Raw genomic sequence first — 19,449 nt, forward strand, 5'->3', positions numbered from 1 at the left:
AAAATAAATGCTAGGAAGGAACAGGATAAATCCACCTTTTAAAAAATTTTGTGTGAGCTGGTCATGGTGGCACACACCTTTAGTCTCAGCACTCGGGAGGCAGGGGTAGGAGGATTTCCATGAGTTCGAGGCCACCCTGAGACTACATAGTAAATTCCAGGTCAGCCTGGGCTAGAGCAACTCTACCTCAAAAAAAAAAAAAAAAACAAATAAAATAAAATAAAATAAAAAATAAAAAAATTGTGTATGTTCAGTTCAATGGGAGACAGAGAAATCACCAGTGAAGATACTCAACAGTGGACACTGTAAGCTTTAAATTTGGCCAGCAAGGCCAAATGAACCAACAGGTGCAATAGAGACATGTCTGTTATGGGGGAAACCAACTGCCTGCTAATTGGACTAGAGGCCCGCTCCATGGGAGGGAATACATCCCTGATATTGAAAACCTACAAAAATGGTAGTCATGAGCCCTAGGGGTGTAACGTCTGCTGCTGTCTGGCTAAATGTATATACTATGCTCAAACTGCCCAGTAAGCACTTCTCTTAATGCTCATACCCATATATTAATGCTACTCTCACGTATGGTTACAGAATCTTCTCTTTTCAGATGGCAGTGACCTTGGGCTAATTCAGAAGGCAGCATGGTACTAAGAAGTGACAGAGGAGTGCTCAACACTGAAATATCTCTATCACACCTTCCAAGGCTCAGGGTCCATTGCGGAAGAAGTGGCAGAAAGAATATAAGAGCCAAAGGAAGGGTAGGACTCCTTACAACATGCTCCTCCAGACACAAAATAGCCTGGATATTCATACTTAACAGTGCCTGACACTACCTACACAAGACCATCATAACAGGAAGAAAAGACAATGACATCAAAATAAAAGAGAGACTGATTGAGAGGGGAGGGGATATGAAGGAGAGTGGAGTTTCAAAGGGGAAAGTGGGGGGAGGGAGGGAATTACCATGGTATATTGTTTATAATTATGGAAGTTGTTAATAAGAAAATGTTAAAAATTTTGTATGTGTCTATGTGTATATGCATGTGGGTGCTTGTAAGTGGGTGCACATGCATGTGTATATACATGTGGAGGTCAAAGGTTAACACTGATTGTCTTCCTCCATCATTCTCCACCTTAGTTATTGAAACAAGATTCCCCACCTCAACCCAGGGCTGAATGATTCAGCTATCCTAAGCCAGCCTGCCCCAGAGATCCCACATGCTGAGGTTACAGGTTGCTGCCATGCGCATTCAAAATTTGTTCAGGTGCTGGGAATCTGAAGTCCGGTGCTCCTGATGGCATGCTAAGTGTTTTATCCATTGAGCAATATCCCCCACCCCAAGGATCCATCTTTCAAGATTGGTACCAGGCACCTGGCATTCCCACCCCTGGCCATTTACTTCAGAATAACAACATGAAATGAAAAGAAACAGACTTACACACAGAAGTTTCTGCTAGCCTGACTCATGACAGCAAATACTGAAAATAAACCGTCCATTAAACAAACACCCAGCAAGCAGCGAGGAGCAAATGGTGGTAAGCCCACACATGGACCACCACTGAGCAAAAAGGGGACCAGTGCTGGACACATGACAAATGAATGGTTGTCAGAGGCAGTGTGTTGAGGGAACGTAGGCACAGAGAGTGCAGGGGTCCTTCACAGGAAGTTCTAGAACAGCTATGCCTGCCCATGGCAACCAAAACCATTCTGGAGTTGCTTCTGGAAGAAGTGTGAGTGTGCAGGGCTGACCGGGAAAGGGCACTATAGCATCTTCTGGAATGATGGGGACACAGGTCAAGAGGGAGCAGGCATGTGTCAAAATTCATCAACCTGAACTCAAATCTGTTCATTTTACTGTTCGTCCATGACACCTATTGGGGACATAAATCAGTCACAATTTACAGCGTGACACCTGGCTGCTGGACAGTTCCACTCCCAGCATGCACTGAAGACAGGTACAGACAGACTGACCTCAGGTGCATCCTCATCCCTGCACACGGGTGCTTCTCGGTTGCACCTCCTGGATGGGGAGCCAGGATCCCGCAGGCTCTGTGCAGCAGGCTCTGAAGTCCTGAGCAATCGGTGAGGGTTGTCTTTCTAAACCCGAAACAGGCAGGGAGGAACAATTAGTTGAATTCAGTTAGTGTTTGTCCCCTGGACTTCAGCCAATTGCCCCCACCCAGCAGCCACCTCTGCTCAACTGCATGCCCTGCCCACCTCTTGCACCCACCAAGGGATTGTTACTGCTACCAGTCCTCAAGACCACCATGTCGCCACTCTGAAAAATCCCAAGTTGCCAAAGTGTGCATGCCAGCCTGCCCTCAGGGCTTGAGGCCACACTGAGCAAAGCTGGCTGGGTTTCCAGTGGGTCCCTGGCCCTGCTGACTGCTGCTTGGGAGAAACCCCTTTGCATGGGAAATGCTGCGAAATAGTGTTGTCCTGCTGTTTTCCACTGAGTCACTGGATGATTCTTCATCATACAGTAAAATTCATGATCGACACAAAGTTGGAGAGAAGAAGGGTGCAGTGGAGAGTATGGGGAGGGTGAAGAAAAGAGAGAAAGAGGAGAGAGGACTATGATCAAAATACATTTTGGACATACGTAAAATTTGTCAATAAAAAGTTTTAAATGGGGACAAGGAAGATGGCATATAAGAGGATCACGTGAGGGGAATGAAACCACCAACACACGACTTGTTCACGCAGTAAAATTCATAATAAAAACTGAAACACATAAAAATTTGTGTATGGAATGCAGGTATGTGTGTGGGTACAGCTGTGTGGGGGGGTGCACATATGTATGCATATATGTGGAGATCAGAAGTAGACCTATAGTGTCTTCCTCATTCACTCTCCACTTCATTCTTTGAGAGGAGGTCCCTCACTAAGGCTGTAGCTTACTGGCTCCAGTAGCTGCAGTGGGGCAATGCAGGGGCTCCACACCCAGGTTGACTGGATCTCTCTGAAGGAGAAAAGCCCCATCCTCCCCACAGAGGGGGGCGCAGCTTTAATCCCACACACCTTAAAATAACAGGAGACAAGAGTCACCAGTGCTTTGAGTACAGACTCTGACACGGAAGGGACACGGGAAGACCGGGGAGAGGAAACCCTCACAGTGACATGCAAACAAGTGAACGAACGTTATATCCTCAGAGAGAAAAGAGGACAGATACACCATTTACAAAGAACAGCCCAGTATAAACAGGAAACTCAGGGAACAAGAAAAGAACTCTGGAGAATGAAAATGATGAAAAACTTCAAATGTAAAGTTGATAAAAAGTCTCCCTAAAAGGCATGCTGTGTGTGTGTGTGTGTGTGTGTGTGTATGTGTGTGTGTGTGTGTGAGAGAGAGAGAGAGACAGAGAGAGAGAGAGAGGGAGGGAGAGAAGGGGGGGGGAATCTTGGAGAGAATGAATGAGATACTTAGGGGTCAAATGCTACCTAAACCCAGTAAGCATTCTTGATGAAATCAGACAACACAAGACAGTCCTAATGAGACTGGGAAAATGAGTTTCAAGACTGAAAGACTGCCCAGCACACCAGGTAACAACAGACTCCCACCAAGACCCAAACTGTGCAATTTTATATATTGGGGCAGAGAAGGTTCTTTATTTAATGTTCTATAGAGGAACAAAAGTCAAAGAAATTTCATTTAGAGCATCAAAGATCAGAACGCAATCAAACTTCTCAACACTAACTACAGAAGAAGAAAATGAATAATGCCTTCAAATTTCTGAGGGAAAAATTATTTTCAACCTCGAATTGTATAACAATCTATATATAATAATTCTATATAAACAAATTAAATATAAAGATAAAAGAACGTGGATATTTTCAAGATATGCATTCATCCCCTTCTCAGAAGCCTACAGCAGGATGCACTCGATGGAAACAGAGAATTAGTCACCGAAGGACAAGAGCTGGTGATCGCTGCAACAGACGCCAGCACCTCTCCCTCACTAGCTGGCTGATGGCCTCGACTTCACCAGCCAGCACCTTGGCGTTTCACTTGCAGCCCTGAGCCCCCCTCTGCAGCACAGGGCTTCCCAGAAACCACTTGCATGGCAAGAGCATGCCCCTATATCTAGCTGGGAGCAGACCTGCTGTCCACAAGTGCAGGGGCAAGAAGATCACGGCACCTTATTTCTGATCCTACCAGGCTCCCTCTCTCAAAGAGGTCAAAACTGCAAAGATGTAGAGAGGTGACTGATCCGCCACTACTGATCAAATGCCTGCTTCATGCCAGGCATCTCCGTGGACATTCCGCGTCAGAATGAAGGGTCCTTTAGCCACCCCTGGCTCATCCACATAGAACACAAGTGCTTTGGGGATTTGCCTGTTGTTAGGAAGGTGACTTAATCTTTGTGCCTCACTTTTCCACTCTGCAAAATAAGATCCTTAAAGGAGTGGTTAAGCTGCTTGGACGCAGAGGGTCCAGCTTCGTGCCCCACAGTCAGCCCTCAGTAAGTACTGGCTGGCTGCTCCTACACTACAGAACTCATCCAGTTGGAATATAACCAAACACTGACTTGTATCTGTCTCCTTAGCTGTCAAAGGCAGTCTCTCCTGCTCACTCACCCGGGTGGCATCCAAGGCCCCAGCCAAGGGCCTCCTCCTAGAAGGCACTCTGTGAAGTCCCTACAGTGAATGGAAGAACAGCACCGCAGAGCAAGGCAAGAAGCACAGTTCGAGCAAAGGAGGTGCACGTTCAGGGTGTGAACCTCAGACCTTCCACTCTCCAGGACTGAGCCAGGCGCATCCTCCAGCAGCATCGCGTCCAAACTTTGTCCTACATATTGCGTGGACACTGTGGCCTAACGGGGCTTAGAGATCACGGTCAAACCGCAGAGCAGGGCTGAGCAGACGCTCCTGCGGGGGACCCAGGCCAAGGCCCAGGGACGTCCTCTGAAATCTGGGACTGGGCTTTCTGAGGGAGCAGGCGAGGGTAGGGCGGCTGCGCGCGATCGCACTCGGGCCGCAACTCGGAGCCGGGGATCAGAACCGGACCCGAGGAGGATGGCGCCCCAGAGCCTCCCCGGCCCAGCCCACCCGGGACCCACCTGGAGCCGGGGGCGCAGACGGCCCGCGCGCCGGCCCAGCCAGAGGCCGAGGCCCAGGCCGAGCGCGACGCCCAGCAGCACGGCGGGGGCCAGCAGCGCGGGCGCGGGGCGCAGCTCGCCCCGGCCCAGCAGCAGCCGCGCGTGGCTTTCGCAGGCCGCCGCGCCGCGGGCCATCGGGGGCGCTCAATCCGGGACCCTCGGCATCCCGCCCGCCGCGCCGGCCCCGGATCCCCGCGGCCTGGGGGCGGAGCGCGCGCCTCGGCGGCCCGGGCAGTAGCTCAGCGATCCAGCGCCTCTTTCCGCTCCTTCCCGACCGGGGGAGGAGCCTGGACCCGCCGCCCAAAACTTTGAGCCATCCCGCCGGCTCGCCCGCGGAGTACTGAGCATGCGCGGCCAGACCCACGCCTTCTGCCCCGGGACCCTCTGGGCGGGAATCCAGGGTCCCACCGCCCTACAAGCCAACCCCACTCCCCGTGGTGTCTCTGGGATAAAAGGACCCCAGCTACGGCGGAAGGCTCTGCTCCGGTGAGTTCACTGAGCACTTGGGATGCGCTGAGCAGCTGTCCCAAGATGGTCAAAGCCGTTAACTGCCTGTCCTGAGGAGGGCGCTCTTGATCAGTGCCCTTAAGTGACCCAATGCAGGTCCATCCAGCCTTTGCCCTGAATTTGTTTGCTTGGAGTCTTCTGTTTCAGTTTTGGTAGAAACTTTTTTTTTTCTTTTTTTGGCTGTAGAAAACCATTGTCTTTGTCTAGGAGACTATGTAGAGATTACTTAACACTTAGAATCCAGACACTGTTTATCCAGTCACCTGTGGAGAGCCTGCTGTGGGCTTGGCTTTCCTTTGATGAGCAGGCCTGAGCTCTAAAAATGTACAACGTGGAGCTGGAGAGATGGCTTAGCGGTTAAGGTGCTTGCCTGTGGCCTAAGGATCCAGGTTCCATTCCCCAGAACCCAGGTAAGCCAGATGCACAAGGTGGCATATCCATTTGGAGTTTGTTTGCAGTGGCTAGAGACCCTGGTGCACTCATTCTCTATGTGCTTCTTTCTCTCTCTCTCTCTTTCTCTCAAATAAATTAATTAAATACCTTTAAAATTGTACAAAGTGCATGTTGCAGTCAAGTTTACATTGCTGGCAGAAATCACGCAACCAAGAGCAGCTTGTTTATTTTGGCTTACAGACTGGAGGGAAGTTCCAGGGGAAAATGAAGGCATGAGCAGACATCACCTCCTGGCTAACATCAGGTGGACAACAGCAACAGGAGAGTGTGCCAAACACTGGCCAGGAGAAACTGGCTGTAACACTCATAAGCCCGCCCCAACAATACACTTCCTCCAGGAGGCGTCTGTTCCCAAATCTTCATCAACTGGGAACCTAGCATTCAGAACACCTAAGTTTATGGGGGATACCTGAATCAAACCACCACAGCCAATAACAGTAGTTGTGGTCATTCAAGTGACTCGGGAGGTCTAGGCAGGGGAATCTCCTGAATCTAGCGGGTCAAGAGAAGCCTGCTCAAAAATAATGAAACCCTTCTCCTTTGGAGGGGTCAGAGTAAGAGATGTCACCAAGGTCCCTGAAGGGATAAGGCAGCCCAATCAGCAAACTAACAGCCCTTCCTGTCCCTTCCCTCTCACAGCACAGCACCCTGTCCCAGAGGATTCAGCCCCAGCGGCTTGACTGTTGAAGGGGGTGGGCTGGGCATGTTCAGGGGCTGATGGATCCAAGGCCAGGGCTTACACCAGTGGCTTGGCTTTGGGTAGGGACTGGGCTGAGCTGAATGCCATCGGAAGTGAGGGTACCTTTTCTTCTTTACCCCCTGGCACTGTATGACCCGTGACCATGACTCCCTGATGCTTCTCGGATTTCTAATGAGAGCTGAGGTGGCCAGGAAGACGGGGTTCAGCGGGTGGGTCAGGGAATTCCCAGCGGGGAGACTGAACTGAGTTTTAGAGAGCTAGGGAAAGTTAGTGGGAGTCCTTGTCATCCCTGCGGCAGGAGAATGGCCAGATCGTAAATGGGTAATGTCAAACCCAGCAGGGCGCGAGCAAACCAAGCTCGGCTGCGGGCGCCTGGGCCTTGCTCCCGCCCACGCCGTCCCATCGCCTCCCGGCCCGCCAAACCCAGATGCCGGAGATTTGTTCCAGAAAACTTTCTGCTGCGGCTCGCACTGAGCATGCTCCACGGCGGGGCGGGCCTGGGGTCCGGAAGCTCCTGCGACTCGGCCGCGCCCGCGGGCTTGGGGTCTCCCATCCCCGACCACGATGGGCCTCTGGGGCGCGCAGGGACGGGCCACGTGGGTGCTGGCCGGGGGCGTCCTGGCCGCCGCCCTGGCGCTGGGTCCCCATCCGATCCCCGAGCTGCTCGCGATTCCCCGGGCTGGCACGGAGTCGGGGACCGCCCCGGAGCCCAGTCGGGCGGGCCCGGGGCAGAGCGCGCAGGTAAGGGGGTCAGACCGGGGTATCGGGCACAGGGGCGGAGCCGAGGGAGGGTGTGAGCCTGCTGTGTACTCCGGAACTCCGAGGACCGAGCCTCACTTAAGGGCATGTGCTTAGCCAGCAAGGGGGGTTCGAAAACCGCACTGTATCCTAGGACCTGTGCTTGAGGGCACATACACTTTACTCCTTTGCTTACCTTTCCTGCGACAGAGCTCACCGTGGATTAGGCTAGTGTCATGAAAGGAGAACTGGGGAAACTGGCTGGAGTTTTTATCCTGCTCCACTGCCCACTTCACCGTGGCCCTGCTTGTAATCCCAAACTTGTAAAGGCACAGGACACCACTGTCCACCTAGACCCCCTTCTTCTATCTGGTCTCAACCCTCCTGCCTTTTCCTCAGCATCAGGCCCTAGTACTGATATAAAACCAGGTGCACCAGGTGGCACATGCATCGGGAGTTTGTTTGAAGTGGCTGGGGGGCCTGGTATGCCCATTCTTTCTCTATCTGCCCCCCCCCCTTTCTCTCTGTCTCTGTCTGTCTCACTCTCTTTCTCTCTCTCTCTCACACATACAAATAAACATTTAAAAAATTTAAAGTCCATAAGTACGTTCATTAAACATGCATTGTGATTTTTTTTCTCATGATTCTTGTATTTCATTGCAGTCTAGAGATATTTCAAGGGAAGTTCAAGGGACTCCTGAGAATGGAGTGATTTTTCAGAAATGTGCACTGGTAAGTTTCCATAAGTAGCTTATATTTGAGAGAAAATAATTGGATTTTGTCTAGATCATCTTAGTAAAATCCCATATATAAGAACTGGCAAATTGTGCTAATCAGCTCATGTCTAGATCCATGAGTGATGAAGAAAATGAAAGATATAATCTCATGTGGCAATACTAGGAATGGTGATTTTTTTTTTTTAATTGGTAACAGGCTTTCTTTATGAGAGAGAAAGAGAGAGAGAATTGGCACACCAGGGCATCTACCCACTGCGATCAAACTCCAAACATGTAGGCCACCTCGTGCTCGTGCATTACCCTGGGCATGTGCCACCTTGTGTGTCTGGCTTATGTGGGGAGGCTAACATGGGTCCTTAGGCTTTGTAGGCAAATGCCTTAACTGCTAGACTATCTTTACAGCCCAACAGGTTATTTTTATTAAAAATCCTGTGACCATTTAGAACAGGGATGAAAGTTTGAAACATTTAAACATTGATGTGGTACTTGATGGTTTCAAAAATTTGCTTACGCCAGGTGTGGTTGTGCGCACTTTTAATCCAGCACTCAGGAGGCTGAGGTAGAAGGAGGCTGTGAGTTCAAGGTTACATAGTGAATTCCTGAGACTCCATAGTGAATTCCAGGTCAGCCTGGGCTAGAGTGAGACCCTACCTCGGAAAACCAAACCAAACCAAACCAAACCAAACCAAACCAAACAGAAAAGCTTAAAAACTGAGTGTGGTGGTACACACTGGTAACCCCAGCACTTGGACAGCAGAGGCAGGAGGATCAGAAGTTCAAGGTCATCTTTGGTTGCATAATAAATTTGAGGGCAGTCTGGGGACACATTAGACAGTTCCAAAAGATTTTTCTTTTTCTTAATGCTCTTGAGCTCTTTCAGTTTATAACCACCATGAGATGGTGACTGATTCATCTTATCTTTGGGCTGAGGCGTCCAGGTTCAGTGATTCACTAGAATGGCTCAGAACTCAGAACTCACATTACAGTTTCTATCAGAGAATGAAGTGGACAAAAGTCAGCAAGAGTAAGGAGAATGTGGCAGAGCCCGTGACAGACCAGGCCTGAGCCCCCAAGTGTCCTTGCCCAGTGGGGTGTACCTTCAGCATTTGATTCTCCCACCAGTTGATGGGTGATAACACTTAGCACCTTCCAACATCGGAGTCTTAGCTGGCCCTGGCACCCAAGGTTTTCCATAGGCTCAGTCACATCCCATGGAGCTCTGGGAAGGCTGACCTCAGTTATTCAGTCTCTTGACCCTCCAGAGGTCACTGACGCAGTGCGGCCTCTCACACCCACTCAGATCTTTTGTTTTTTTTCAAGGTAGGGTCTCACTCTAGCCCAGGCTGACCTAGAATTCACTGTGTTATCTCAGGGTGTCCTCAAACTCACAGCTCCCCTCCTATCTCTGCTTCCCAAGTGCTGGGATTAAAGGTGTGCACCACCACACCTAGCTTCACTGCAGATCTTATAAGTGGCATCAACTATGTGATGTGGCTCAAGGGTCCAGGTATTAAGGAACTTTTTTTGGCATGTGTGTATGAGTGTTCATAGGTGTGGGCACGTGTGTGTGTGTGTGTGTGTGTGTGTGTGTGTGTAGGTCATAGGTTGATGTTGGGTGTCTTCCTCAGCTACTGTCCACCTTATTTTTTGAGACATGGTCTCTTGCTAAACCCAGATCTCACCAGTGCTGTGAGACTGGCTCTGGAGGAAGCCCCGTGGGGTCTCCTCTCCACCTCCCCAGTGCAGGGATTACAGGTGTGCACCGCCACACCCAGCTTTTACATGGGTGCTGGCATTTGAATCAGGTCCCCGTGCTTGTGCAGCAGCGTTTCGCCCTCTGAGCCATCTCTCTGCTCTCCAGGAGAATTTTTACCTGGTAGTGAATCCTGAGAACTTTAGCCTACCTCCCAGGAGTAGGTCGGGAGCTGGTGCTGTGCTTGCTGAGTGTAGGCTTGGCCTGCACAGGAGTGCAGAGTTATCCTGTTCCTGCACCTCCCTCCCGTATGTTATGTCCTCAGCTGCCTTCTTCACCTTTCTGGATGCCAACAGTGTTCCTGTCTTCTCATCTCTTCTTTTTTTAAAAAGTTAAAATATTTTTTATTTTAACTTAATTATTGGGGGGTTGAAGGATGGGCATGCCAGGGCCTCTCACTACTGCAAATGAACTCCAGACACATGTGCTACCATGTGCATCTGTCTTATGTGGGTTCTGGGCAATTGAACCTGGACCCTTGGGTTTCACAGGCAAACACCTTAACCTCTAACCTATCTCTCCAGCCCTCTTCTCTTCATCTAAAGATATTTTGGCATATGCATACAATTAGGAATGTGTTTGTGTACATGTGTGCACACATGATGCTCCTACCTTCCACTGCATACATGAGTGTGTGTTCTTGTCATTGGAATAAATTCTGAGTTTGATGGCATTCTTGAGTTCGTTGAACCTTCTAGTGAGCCTGAACCTGAGAGCTCCACCTTTTGCAAAGATGTCAGCTCTGAAGCTGTTTCTTCCCTTGCATTTTGGAGCTCACTTAGCTTGAGCAGGCACTGCTTCCTTTTCTCAAGCTTCTCCATGCATTGAGCAAAGCCCTGGCGAAGGGGTTGTCGGAGCACTGGGAGGAGCAGCTGCAGAGCCCACCGGGTGCCGGTCTGTTGTGCGGACCACTGGATGGTTCCCACGGTGGAGCTGCAGCAGTCAGCTTTCCCTCACTGAAAAAAAATACCTTAAAAAATTAGCTTATTAAGAAGCAAGACTTATTTTGGTAACAGCCTTAGAGATTACAGCCTGTGACTTATGGGACCATTGCTTTGGGCCTGTTAATGACACAGTCCAGGTAACCATGAGTGGAACACACGGTGGGGGAAACCTGCTTAACTCATGGTGGGCAGCAAGTGAAAAAAGAAGAGAGGAGACTGTGGTCCACAGTCCCTTCAAGGGCATGTGCCCAGTGACCTAAAAACCTCCAGTTAGCACAACTCTTTAATAGCAGTATGGGCTGTGGACCAAGCCTGTAACACGTGGATGTTTGGGAGCCATTCCAGATTCAAACGATAGCAACGACACTCTGTAGTTAGATGGAATCTGGGTGCAGAAGACTAGTCAGGAGGCGGGTGAGCTGCTGGAGGTCAGATGGCCATCGGTGACCCTGGCTGTGGGGCTGAGACTTCAATCTTTTTAGAATTTATTGTATTTATTTCATCTTCTTTGTGACACTGTTTGTCCCCGTATGCTTATCTTGCCTATAGTTTTGCATGCAGTGTATTTTTCTTCCAGGTACTATGTACAAAGGAGTTCACTGCACTTAGGACCCTGTTTTGAAACTGTCTCTAAGTAACAGCTTTACAGCAAGGTTCAAAATCCTCCTTGTACACATCAGACAGACTTGAGAAAGTTATCATAGGAAGTTGGACTCATAGGCATCTGCCCTTATTCCCTCTCCTGCCCTAGGTGTCTGGGCAGAGCAGATCACAGACCATACATGTGCATCTGCTGGTGAACAACACCAAGTCACCTGTGTCAGCCAACCTCTTGGACCTGCTTGTGCTGGATGACATCACAGGCCTCACTGTGAGGGAATCAGTGGGAAACCAGACTCTAGGTGGAGTCCAGACCTTCACAAAGGAGTTTCTGCAAGGTAACCCCAGCATGTTCCAACACCTGGGGCAGCAGGTGATGAAAGTACACACGGGCTTGCTGACTGGCATGTGTTAATCTGGGGTCAAAGTACCTTTGTGTGCCCACTGGGGGCATGGCCCACAGCAGACCTGACTGCAGATGGCCCCCACTCACAGTATCTCCAAGCTGGATTTGTTTATATTAGATAGAGGTGGGATTGGGGAAGAGTGTTCCATGATTCTTTTCAAATACAGTCTAATTTCTTTTATAAACAATTTCAGTCAGATACAGTGATATAGTTTATAGTGACCCTAGAGTGACCATTGCCCTGCTGAATAAAGTTAATGTCAGGGAGTTTATTTTGAATTGTGCCTGACAGAGGTAGGAATGGATTGACATTAGCATTAGAAGCATTTTTGTGAAATGTCTCTGTTACTGTAACAAGATGTGAGGGGTAATCAACTTATAAAGAGAAAAGGGATATTTTTGTTGTTGTTGTTCTTTATTTTATTTTTTTGAGGTAGGGTTTCACTCCAGTCCAGGCTGACCTAGAATTTACTATGTAGTCTCAGGGTAGCTTCAAACTCATGATGATCTTCCTACCTCTGCCTCCCCAGTACTGGGATTAAAGGCATGTGCCACCATGCTTGGTGAAAAGGGATTTTATTTTTTTGACTCACAGTTTTGGAGGCTCAGCCCATGATCCCATTGCTTTGGGCCTGTGATGACACATGACAGAGCATGAGGTGACATTTACTTCCTAGCAAATTGAAAGAATAAAGCCGATGGGATTAAAATCCCTTTCCAGGGCACACCTCCGTTGACACGAGTCCTTTCTTAAACAGGAAACCACGTACCAATGAACAGCACACAGTGTGGGGACAAGCCTCCAACACAGGGGGCTGCTTCTGATGGGCTGGTTTACAGAGCATACTGGTCCTTCTCATCCCAGGTTCCCTCAGCTAAGCTGTCACTGCTTAAAGAGGTTTTAAACCAATTCTGGGATTCCATTGGATCTTGGCCTGTGAAGTGTCCATTCTCCTAGGAGGGCGGAGGCATGCTTATCCTTGGTAGATTCCTCATGTACAGATGAGGAAACTTGACCCAAGGGCCCAGGGCAGCAGCCACTGCTGAGATGGAAGCATCTGCAGCTTGACCTGGTGTGGCTAGGGATAGGGACTTCACTGGGCCAAGGAGCAGGATCCTTTGGGGGTGTGGCCTGATGGGAACATGGCCAGACACTTTTCTGACCTACGTTTGCCTCTCTGTGCAGTGGGAGATTCCTACTCGGTCAGCTATACTGCCTCACTGGACCCTGAGGCCTTTGGAACTGGGAAGAGCCTGAGTCTTCCAGCGCAGCTCATCTTTCAGACCTCCTCAATGGTATTTCCTCTATTCCTTGTCTTGTCAATCAGCAGGTGATTGTTGGAGGAATATTGGCACAAGGGCAATTATCATACTTTCCTCCCTCCTACCCTCTCTCAGGGGTGATGGTACTTGTGGATAAGGTCTGCTTCTCTGTTGTAACCTCCCATCTTAACAACACTAGATCTCCAAGGGTTGGCATGGGGATAGGTATCAATAGATGTGCATTTTTCTTCATAGTTTTGCATTTGAGTGCAATCACAGCCTGCTATACACAGGACCACAAAATGGTGACTTAAAACAGGGTATTACCATGTAGTGTAGGAGGCTGTAAGTGAGATTGGGGTGTGGTTACAGGCTTCCCCCTGCACCCTGTCTCCAGTGTAGAGAGATCTCCATGACTCTGCCTCTGTGACCTGATTCTGGTCTTATCTTCGTAGGAAAACACCCTCAAAAGGACAAAACATCACACCCCTGACTGAGTGGGAGGCAGTGTGTCCTGTGTCATGCTGTAGACCTGGGTGTTCCCTAGAGGAGAGAGTGCTGTGGGCAGTATGTCCTGTGTCATGCTGTAGACCTGGGTGTTCCCTGGAGGAGAGAGTGCTGTGGGCAGTGTGTCCTGTGTCATGCTGTACACATGGATGTTCAGTGGAGGAGAGAATGCTGTGGGCAGTGTGTCCCGTGTCATGCTGTAGACCTTGGTGTCCACTGGAGGAGAGAGTGCTATGGGCAGTGAGTTCTGGTCATGCTGTAGACCTGTGTGTTCACTGGAGACTGAGTGCTGTGGGCAGTGTGTTCCGTGTCATGCTGTAGACCTGCATGTTCACTGGAGGAGAGAATGCTGTGGGCAGTGTGTCCCGTGTCATGCTGTAGACCTTGGTGTCCACTGGAGGAGAGAGTGCTGTGGGCAGTGAGTTCTGGTCATGCTGTAGACCTGCGTGTTCACTGGAGACTGTGTGCTGTGGGCAGTGTGTTCTTTGTAATGCTGTAGACCTGGGTGTTCACTGGAAGAGTGATCATCTATTCTAAGTTGTCCTTGTTCTTGCTGTATACACTGGTGAGTCAGAGTCTTTGTTTACAAAGGCCTTGTTAGGCTTGGCTTTCTTTTGTCACTTAATCCTCAAGGTAACCCTGGCAGAAATTCATTCTTCACATCATGGAGATTGTGGCTCAGAGCTTGATGGTGACTGCCCTGGGTCATGTGACAAGTAAAATCCAGGCTGTGTTGTCAGACGTGTCTCATTGGTACCTTCATCTCCCAAGGCTTTCAGGTCTGTTTGTCTTCATAACTCTGTTGCAAAAGAGAAACCCATAGAAAAAAATAGATAAAATGAAATTTCCTGAAAAGACAAAGACTAGAATGAAGAAAATGATGGGAGACCATCAGAAAAGGTAGATTCCCTAGGAAATGGGTGTAGAGTAAGAAACAGGACAGGAAAAGATAAGTATGGAGCAGATGGATGAGATGGAATACCCCGTGAATGCCCCACAGAGGAAGAGGCATGAAGATGCCCTTCTTCTTTCCGGAATGGTTCATCAGGACCTCAAGCTAGGGCTGCTGAGCCGCCTCAGGGCTCTGTTGCGCAGGACAGGGATGGCTGGCAGTGGAGGTTCAGAGTGCTGAGGGGGGTGTGAGTTGCTGAGTATAGATGAGGAAGACTCCGCTGACGTGTGGAGTACTGAGTGAGGGTGTGGGTGCTGAGCTGAAACATGGGGTATTGAGAGTCATCGTGCATTGCTGATGAGGTGAGCTGCAGGGCTTTGAGTGCTGTGGCAGTTTGAATTCAGGGTCCCATGGACTCAAGTTTTATTTACATGGAGTTTGCAGCTTCACCCCTCATATCAGGCTGACTCCTGCTACAGAGGCATGTCACTGGGGGTGGATCCTTCCCGCCCGAAGGTGTGCAGAGAGGTGTGAGCTCTGGGTCCTGCTGCTTGCTGCCTTCTGGGTTCATGCTGGCCGCCTTTTGGTGTTTGCTGGCTGCTGGTGGTTTCTCTCTCTCGGCCTGGACGTATGAATGGATGCAGTTTTCTGCTGTTGGTGAAACTTCCTCTGGTTCTGTAAGCTTGAAATAAATTTTTTCCTCCCAGCACTGAGGAGCTGTCTACTATAGTGTGTTGTGTTGAGTACTGAGCGGAAGTGTTGGATACTGCGCAAGGGCAGGTGCAGAGTACTGACCTGGGGTGTGGAGTATGGAGTGGATGTGTTCTGAGCAGAGCTGTGGGGTACTGAGCAGAGGCAAGGAGCATTGAGTCAAGGTGCAGAATATGAGTGACATGGGGAAGGTAGTGAAATAGCTGCCACTTACTAAGACCCGCCCTGTGCCGGGCTACGTGGCCATCATAGCCAGAGGTGGCTGCAGAAATGTGCTACGTGTGGTCTGGAAACTGCTTTTCACGCAGACATACACAGGTGACACACCTCCTTATGGGTGAGATTAGACAGGACCTACAGGAAGGCAGAACAAAATGGAAAACGCTGGAACACTCATGCCACATTCTTCACATTTTATTATGTAATTTTTATGCAGAATAAAGTGCATGGAGTGTGGGCCTCTGAATGTAGCCTCAAGGACCCTGAAACTCACAGTCCTGGAGCTGGGCCAAGCAGGCCTTGTGAGGTCAAGAAGGGCTAGGGGATAGCTTCATGGCTGTTACTTCTTTAGACTCATTTGAATGTCTTTCATAACCCTCTGGAAAACTTTCTTGCAGTATTTTGATGTCCTCTGAGGCCTCCATCATGCTGCCCTCTGCTATCACTGGTTTGCTGTCATCCAGTACTTGCAGGACTGCCTGCCGCTACACCCACATGGGTCAGGAAAGGGGTGTCCTGAGTGTGATGGGCAGAGACCTGCCTCACAGCACCTGGGATAAGCTCTCCCTGGGGTGCATAGCTCATTGGGGTGACCTTCTGCTCCAAGAAAGGCTGGAGTGTCACATGGCAGATTCAGCCCTCCTCCTACAGCCCAGGCATACTTCAGCATTCACCATGGGGCATGGAGCCACACTACTTCTGTCTTGGTCCTCAGGGAAGTCCATGGAGTGTTGGTCTCACATGAGCCTCCAGGAGAGGAAGCAGACTACCAACATCACAGGCCTTAAGAATCTCTGCATGCTTTGTCTCACCCAACAGTTTAGGCACAATTGTCACTTTAGGCATAAGATTTAGAAATAACACCAGATGTTCCCCTATGGGTCAGCCTGAAATGGTTGACTAAAGCATTTTCTCTCTCTCCTTTCTAGAACAGAACTCTGCTAAAAGCACATTTTACCATCACGGCAGAAGAAAAAGTCACGGTAAGGGAACAGCATGTGGAGCCATCTCGTTCTCGTGTCTGCCCAGGCCTGCACTGTGTCGGCTTGCCCGTCCTCGGAGCAGAGGGCTGGTGCCGGCTGCTCGTCTTGGCGCCCCAGCTGTACATTGCAGCTGAGGGCTGAGCACAAGTTCTTGGGTCCCCGTGGGGCATGGGGACTGGCTTCCCTCTGTGATACGCCATCTGGGCAGGATGTGCCAGTCACTTCCTGGCAGGCTGAGATGCCACCTGTCATGCGTGCTGCTGTTCACTGAACTCCTTCCTGTCCATGGTGTTTGCCACCAGGCCCAGCTACTTTGCCTTCCCAGGTTGTCTTGGAGCACTGTAGTCTACAGGTGGTCTCCCTTCCTGTGCCCGTCACCAGCATCCATTTCTGGTTTTGCTCATTAGTGGCATGGTTTGCAGTGTGTGCACTTTTTCATTCCTGTATTCACAGAGTGTCACTTGCTCTGTATAGTCAGTCTTCTCCGGAGAGAACGAACAGGATGTGCGTGGAGATGGAAGGAAGTCCCGTCTGCATATCTTTGGATGTCAGTCATGGGGCACAGCCCAAGTCTGTGCCTGGGCCCCGCAGTGCGTATGTGTAGCTGGTCTGAGGGTAGCAGCCTGTGGACCCAGTGCCTACTAGTGCAAGGCCTGCAGTCCAGTGCTGGGAAGCCTCAGGTTCTGTGCTGTATGGACAGGGAAAGAGGCTGTGTTCCTGCGGGATAGACGGACACACCTTTTTCTTGGGGTTGATTCCATCATGGCTCCAGGCAACTGGATGGTACCTGTCTGTCCCCACATTATGGGTGGCTCTTCCTCATGGTCCTCCCAGACTCACCAGTAATCACCCTTACAGATGCATTCAAAATAAGGCTTTCCATGGGCCGAGGAGACTGGTCTGTGGATAAAGCACTTGCCACGTAAGTGAAACAACCTGAGTTTGGATTCTCAGAATCCATGTAAAGCCGGATGCTGTAGTGCACATCTGTACTCCCGGCACGTCTACGGCGAGAAAGATGGGAGGTGGAGACAAGAGAATCCCCAGAAGCTCACAGGCCCGCTAGCCCGATGCCCAAGACACCTGCCTCAGACAAGGTGTAAAGTGGGGATCAGTCCTGACAGCTGTGCTCTGACCTCCCCCATTATGCTGTGACATGCATGAACCCATACACACACACACACACACACACACACACACACACACACGCACGCACGCACGCAAAATAAGGCTTTCCCTGGGCATTCCTTAACCCCATCAAGCTGACTTCTCATCATGATCACTGTGTTGTGAAGCAACACATTATGCCTCTTCAGTGTAGACCAGGGGCCAGGCCTTCTTATAATCCTCACACCATCATGTGAAAATAGATTCCATGATTAAACTGCCTCCAGATGGGGAAGCTAAGGCACACCAAGGTCCAGTAATTTGCCCAAGGTTCGATGGCTACAATGCTGTGGTCTCCAAGACTACCCAGGTTCTATGACCCTTGGGCCTAATAGCCAGTTGTACCTGCTGGTGTGACTGATGGAATAAAACACCACACAGCGGTCAGCAGAGGGGAAGGATGCAGGACGAAGTCTGCAGAACTCCTTTCCCAGGAAAGTTGATCGGGATGCACTGAGTCCCTAGCGATTACATCACATGTGAGTGATGTCCACCAGGAAAGCTTCTTTGAGACTCTGCTAAGGTCTTTATAAGGTGCTGGCCATGTGGGCATCATCTGCCTGGCCTTGCCAGGATTTCTGACTGTGGAAGAAATGTAGGTGTTCAGAAAGGACCATACTGTGCAACATGCTAAGTAACTGGCAGGCTCCCTCCAGATGCAGGTTCTCAGGTGCTGTCCCAGGCCCAGCCTTGCAGGCTTTTAGAGGACAGCAGTGTTGCTGCATGGCCAGGAAGCCGTAGAACACCTTTGATCCATGCATTTGGCCTCAGCCCCTACTGACACTTGGTGAGCCATAGTACCTCTTAAGTAGTTGAGGCTGTGAGCAGAAGGAAGGAAAGGAGGGATGGAGGGAAGGAAGGAGAGAGGAGGGCTGACAATCTACAGTCAGACAAGAGCATGGGACAGATGGAGATGCAGGTCACAGTTCTCCTTGTCAGTCTGAGCTCCCAGGGGAAGGTGCTTTGTCTGATTCAGTCTTTGTCCCCCGCAGTGCCTTACCTCCTGGGTGACATTCAGCAGGTAATATCCCTTGATTGAGCTGATTGTCCTCAGTGATGATTGACACTCCTTGGAAGAGAAGGGGGGCTGGTGGCTGCATGATTGCAGCAAGGACATTTGCTTAATGGATATCACCCTCCATGGCCAGACTCTCCCACTCGGGGGTAGAGGGCCCTGCCCTCCTCTACCCACAGCCTTCAGGGAAGATTAGAAGAGATGCCCATCTATCCCGCAGGATGCCCCTCCCCAGGTGCCCTTGGGCTGGGGACTTGTTCAGGGAGCTCTGTGCAGTGGGCACATGAGGCATATATGTGAGGGCCTTTCAGTGTATGGTCATTGCAGGCTCTCAGACCAGAGGTGTGGCTTTGAGTAGCAGAGCCTCCACTGATCTTGGGTGACCTTGAGCACATTCCTAGGCTGTGTGGAATTCAGTTTCCTCAAGTGTAAATGAGAATAATTATAGTGTCCACCTGAAGGTGGTAGTCAAGGTAAATGCTTCAAAGAAGGGAAAGAAGGCTTCAAGAAATTTCTGTGGATTTTGTTGTAAGATGTCTTGGTTGCTTTCTGCCTCCAGAGGTAGTAGATTCTCTGAGAAAACAAATGTCACACAGTGCCAGAATTAATACCTGCTTCAAGAGAGGTCAGCCCAGGGCCAGGCACCGGGGCAGGCAGCAGTGTTCTACAGCAAAGGAGTCAAGCAAAGGAGAGAGGGATTTAAGCCAATGGTCACAATCATCAGATGCATTCCAACAGGAATTCCAATAAGGCT

At 50.0% G+C, this 19,449-nt stretch overlaps 2 protein-coding genes across 3 annotated transcripts in view; one reads left to right on the top strand and one right to left on the bottom strand.

The window, feature by feature from the left end:
- Positions 1–5,235, bottom strand: part of Evc (EvC ciliary complex subunit 1) — a 53,608-nt gene extending 48,373 nt beyond the window's left edge. The window contains exons 1-2 of the mRNA XM_004669848.2: positions 5,062–5,235; positions 1,973–2,098 (exon numbers count right to left, since the gene is read on the bottom strand). Coding sequence (XP_004669905.2) covers positions 1,973–2,098; positions 5,062–5,235 — 300 coding nt within the window. The remainder of the gene's footprint in view (positions 1–1,972; positions 2,099–5,061) is intronic.
- A 2,089-nt stretch (positions 5,236–7,324) lies between these two features.
- The window catches only part of Evc2 (EvC ciliary complex subunit 2), a 112,095-nt gene continuing 99,970 nt past the window's right edge, over positions 7,325–19,449 (top strand). For both annotated transcript variants that reach the window (XM_045133483.1, XM_045133484.1), the window contains exons 1-5: positions 7,325–7,501; positions 8,162–8,230; positions 11,684–11,870; positions 13,125–13,234; positions 16,460–16,513. In XM_045133483.1, coding sequence (XP_044989418.1) covers positions 7,325–7,501; positions 8,162–8,230; positions 11,684–11,870; positions 13,125–13,234; positions 16,460–16,513 — 597 coding nt within the window. The remainder of the gene's footprint in view (positions 7,502–8,161; positions 8,231–11,683; positions 11,871–13,124; positions 13,235–16,459; positions 16,514–19,449) is intronic.

The sequence above is a fragment of the Jaculus jaculus genome, chromosome 14 (genome assembly GCF_020740685.1).
Source record: "Jaculus jaculus isolate mJacJac1 chromosome 14, mJacJac1.mat.Y.cur, whole genome shotgun sequence".
Classification (NCBI taxonomy): Eukaryota; Metazoa; Chordata; class Mammalia; order Rodentia; family Dipodidae; genus Jaculus; species Jaculus jaculus.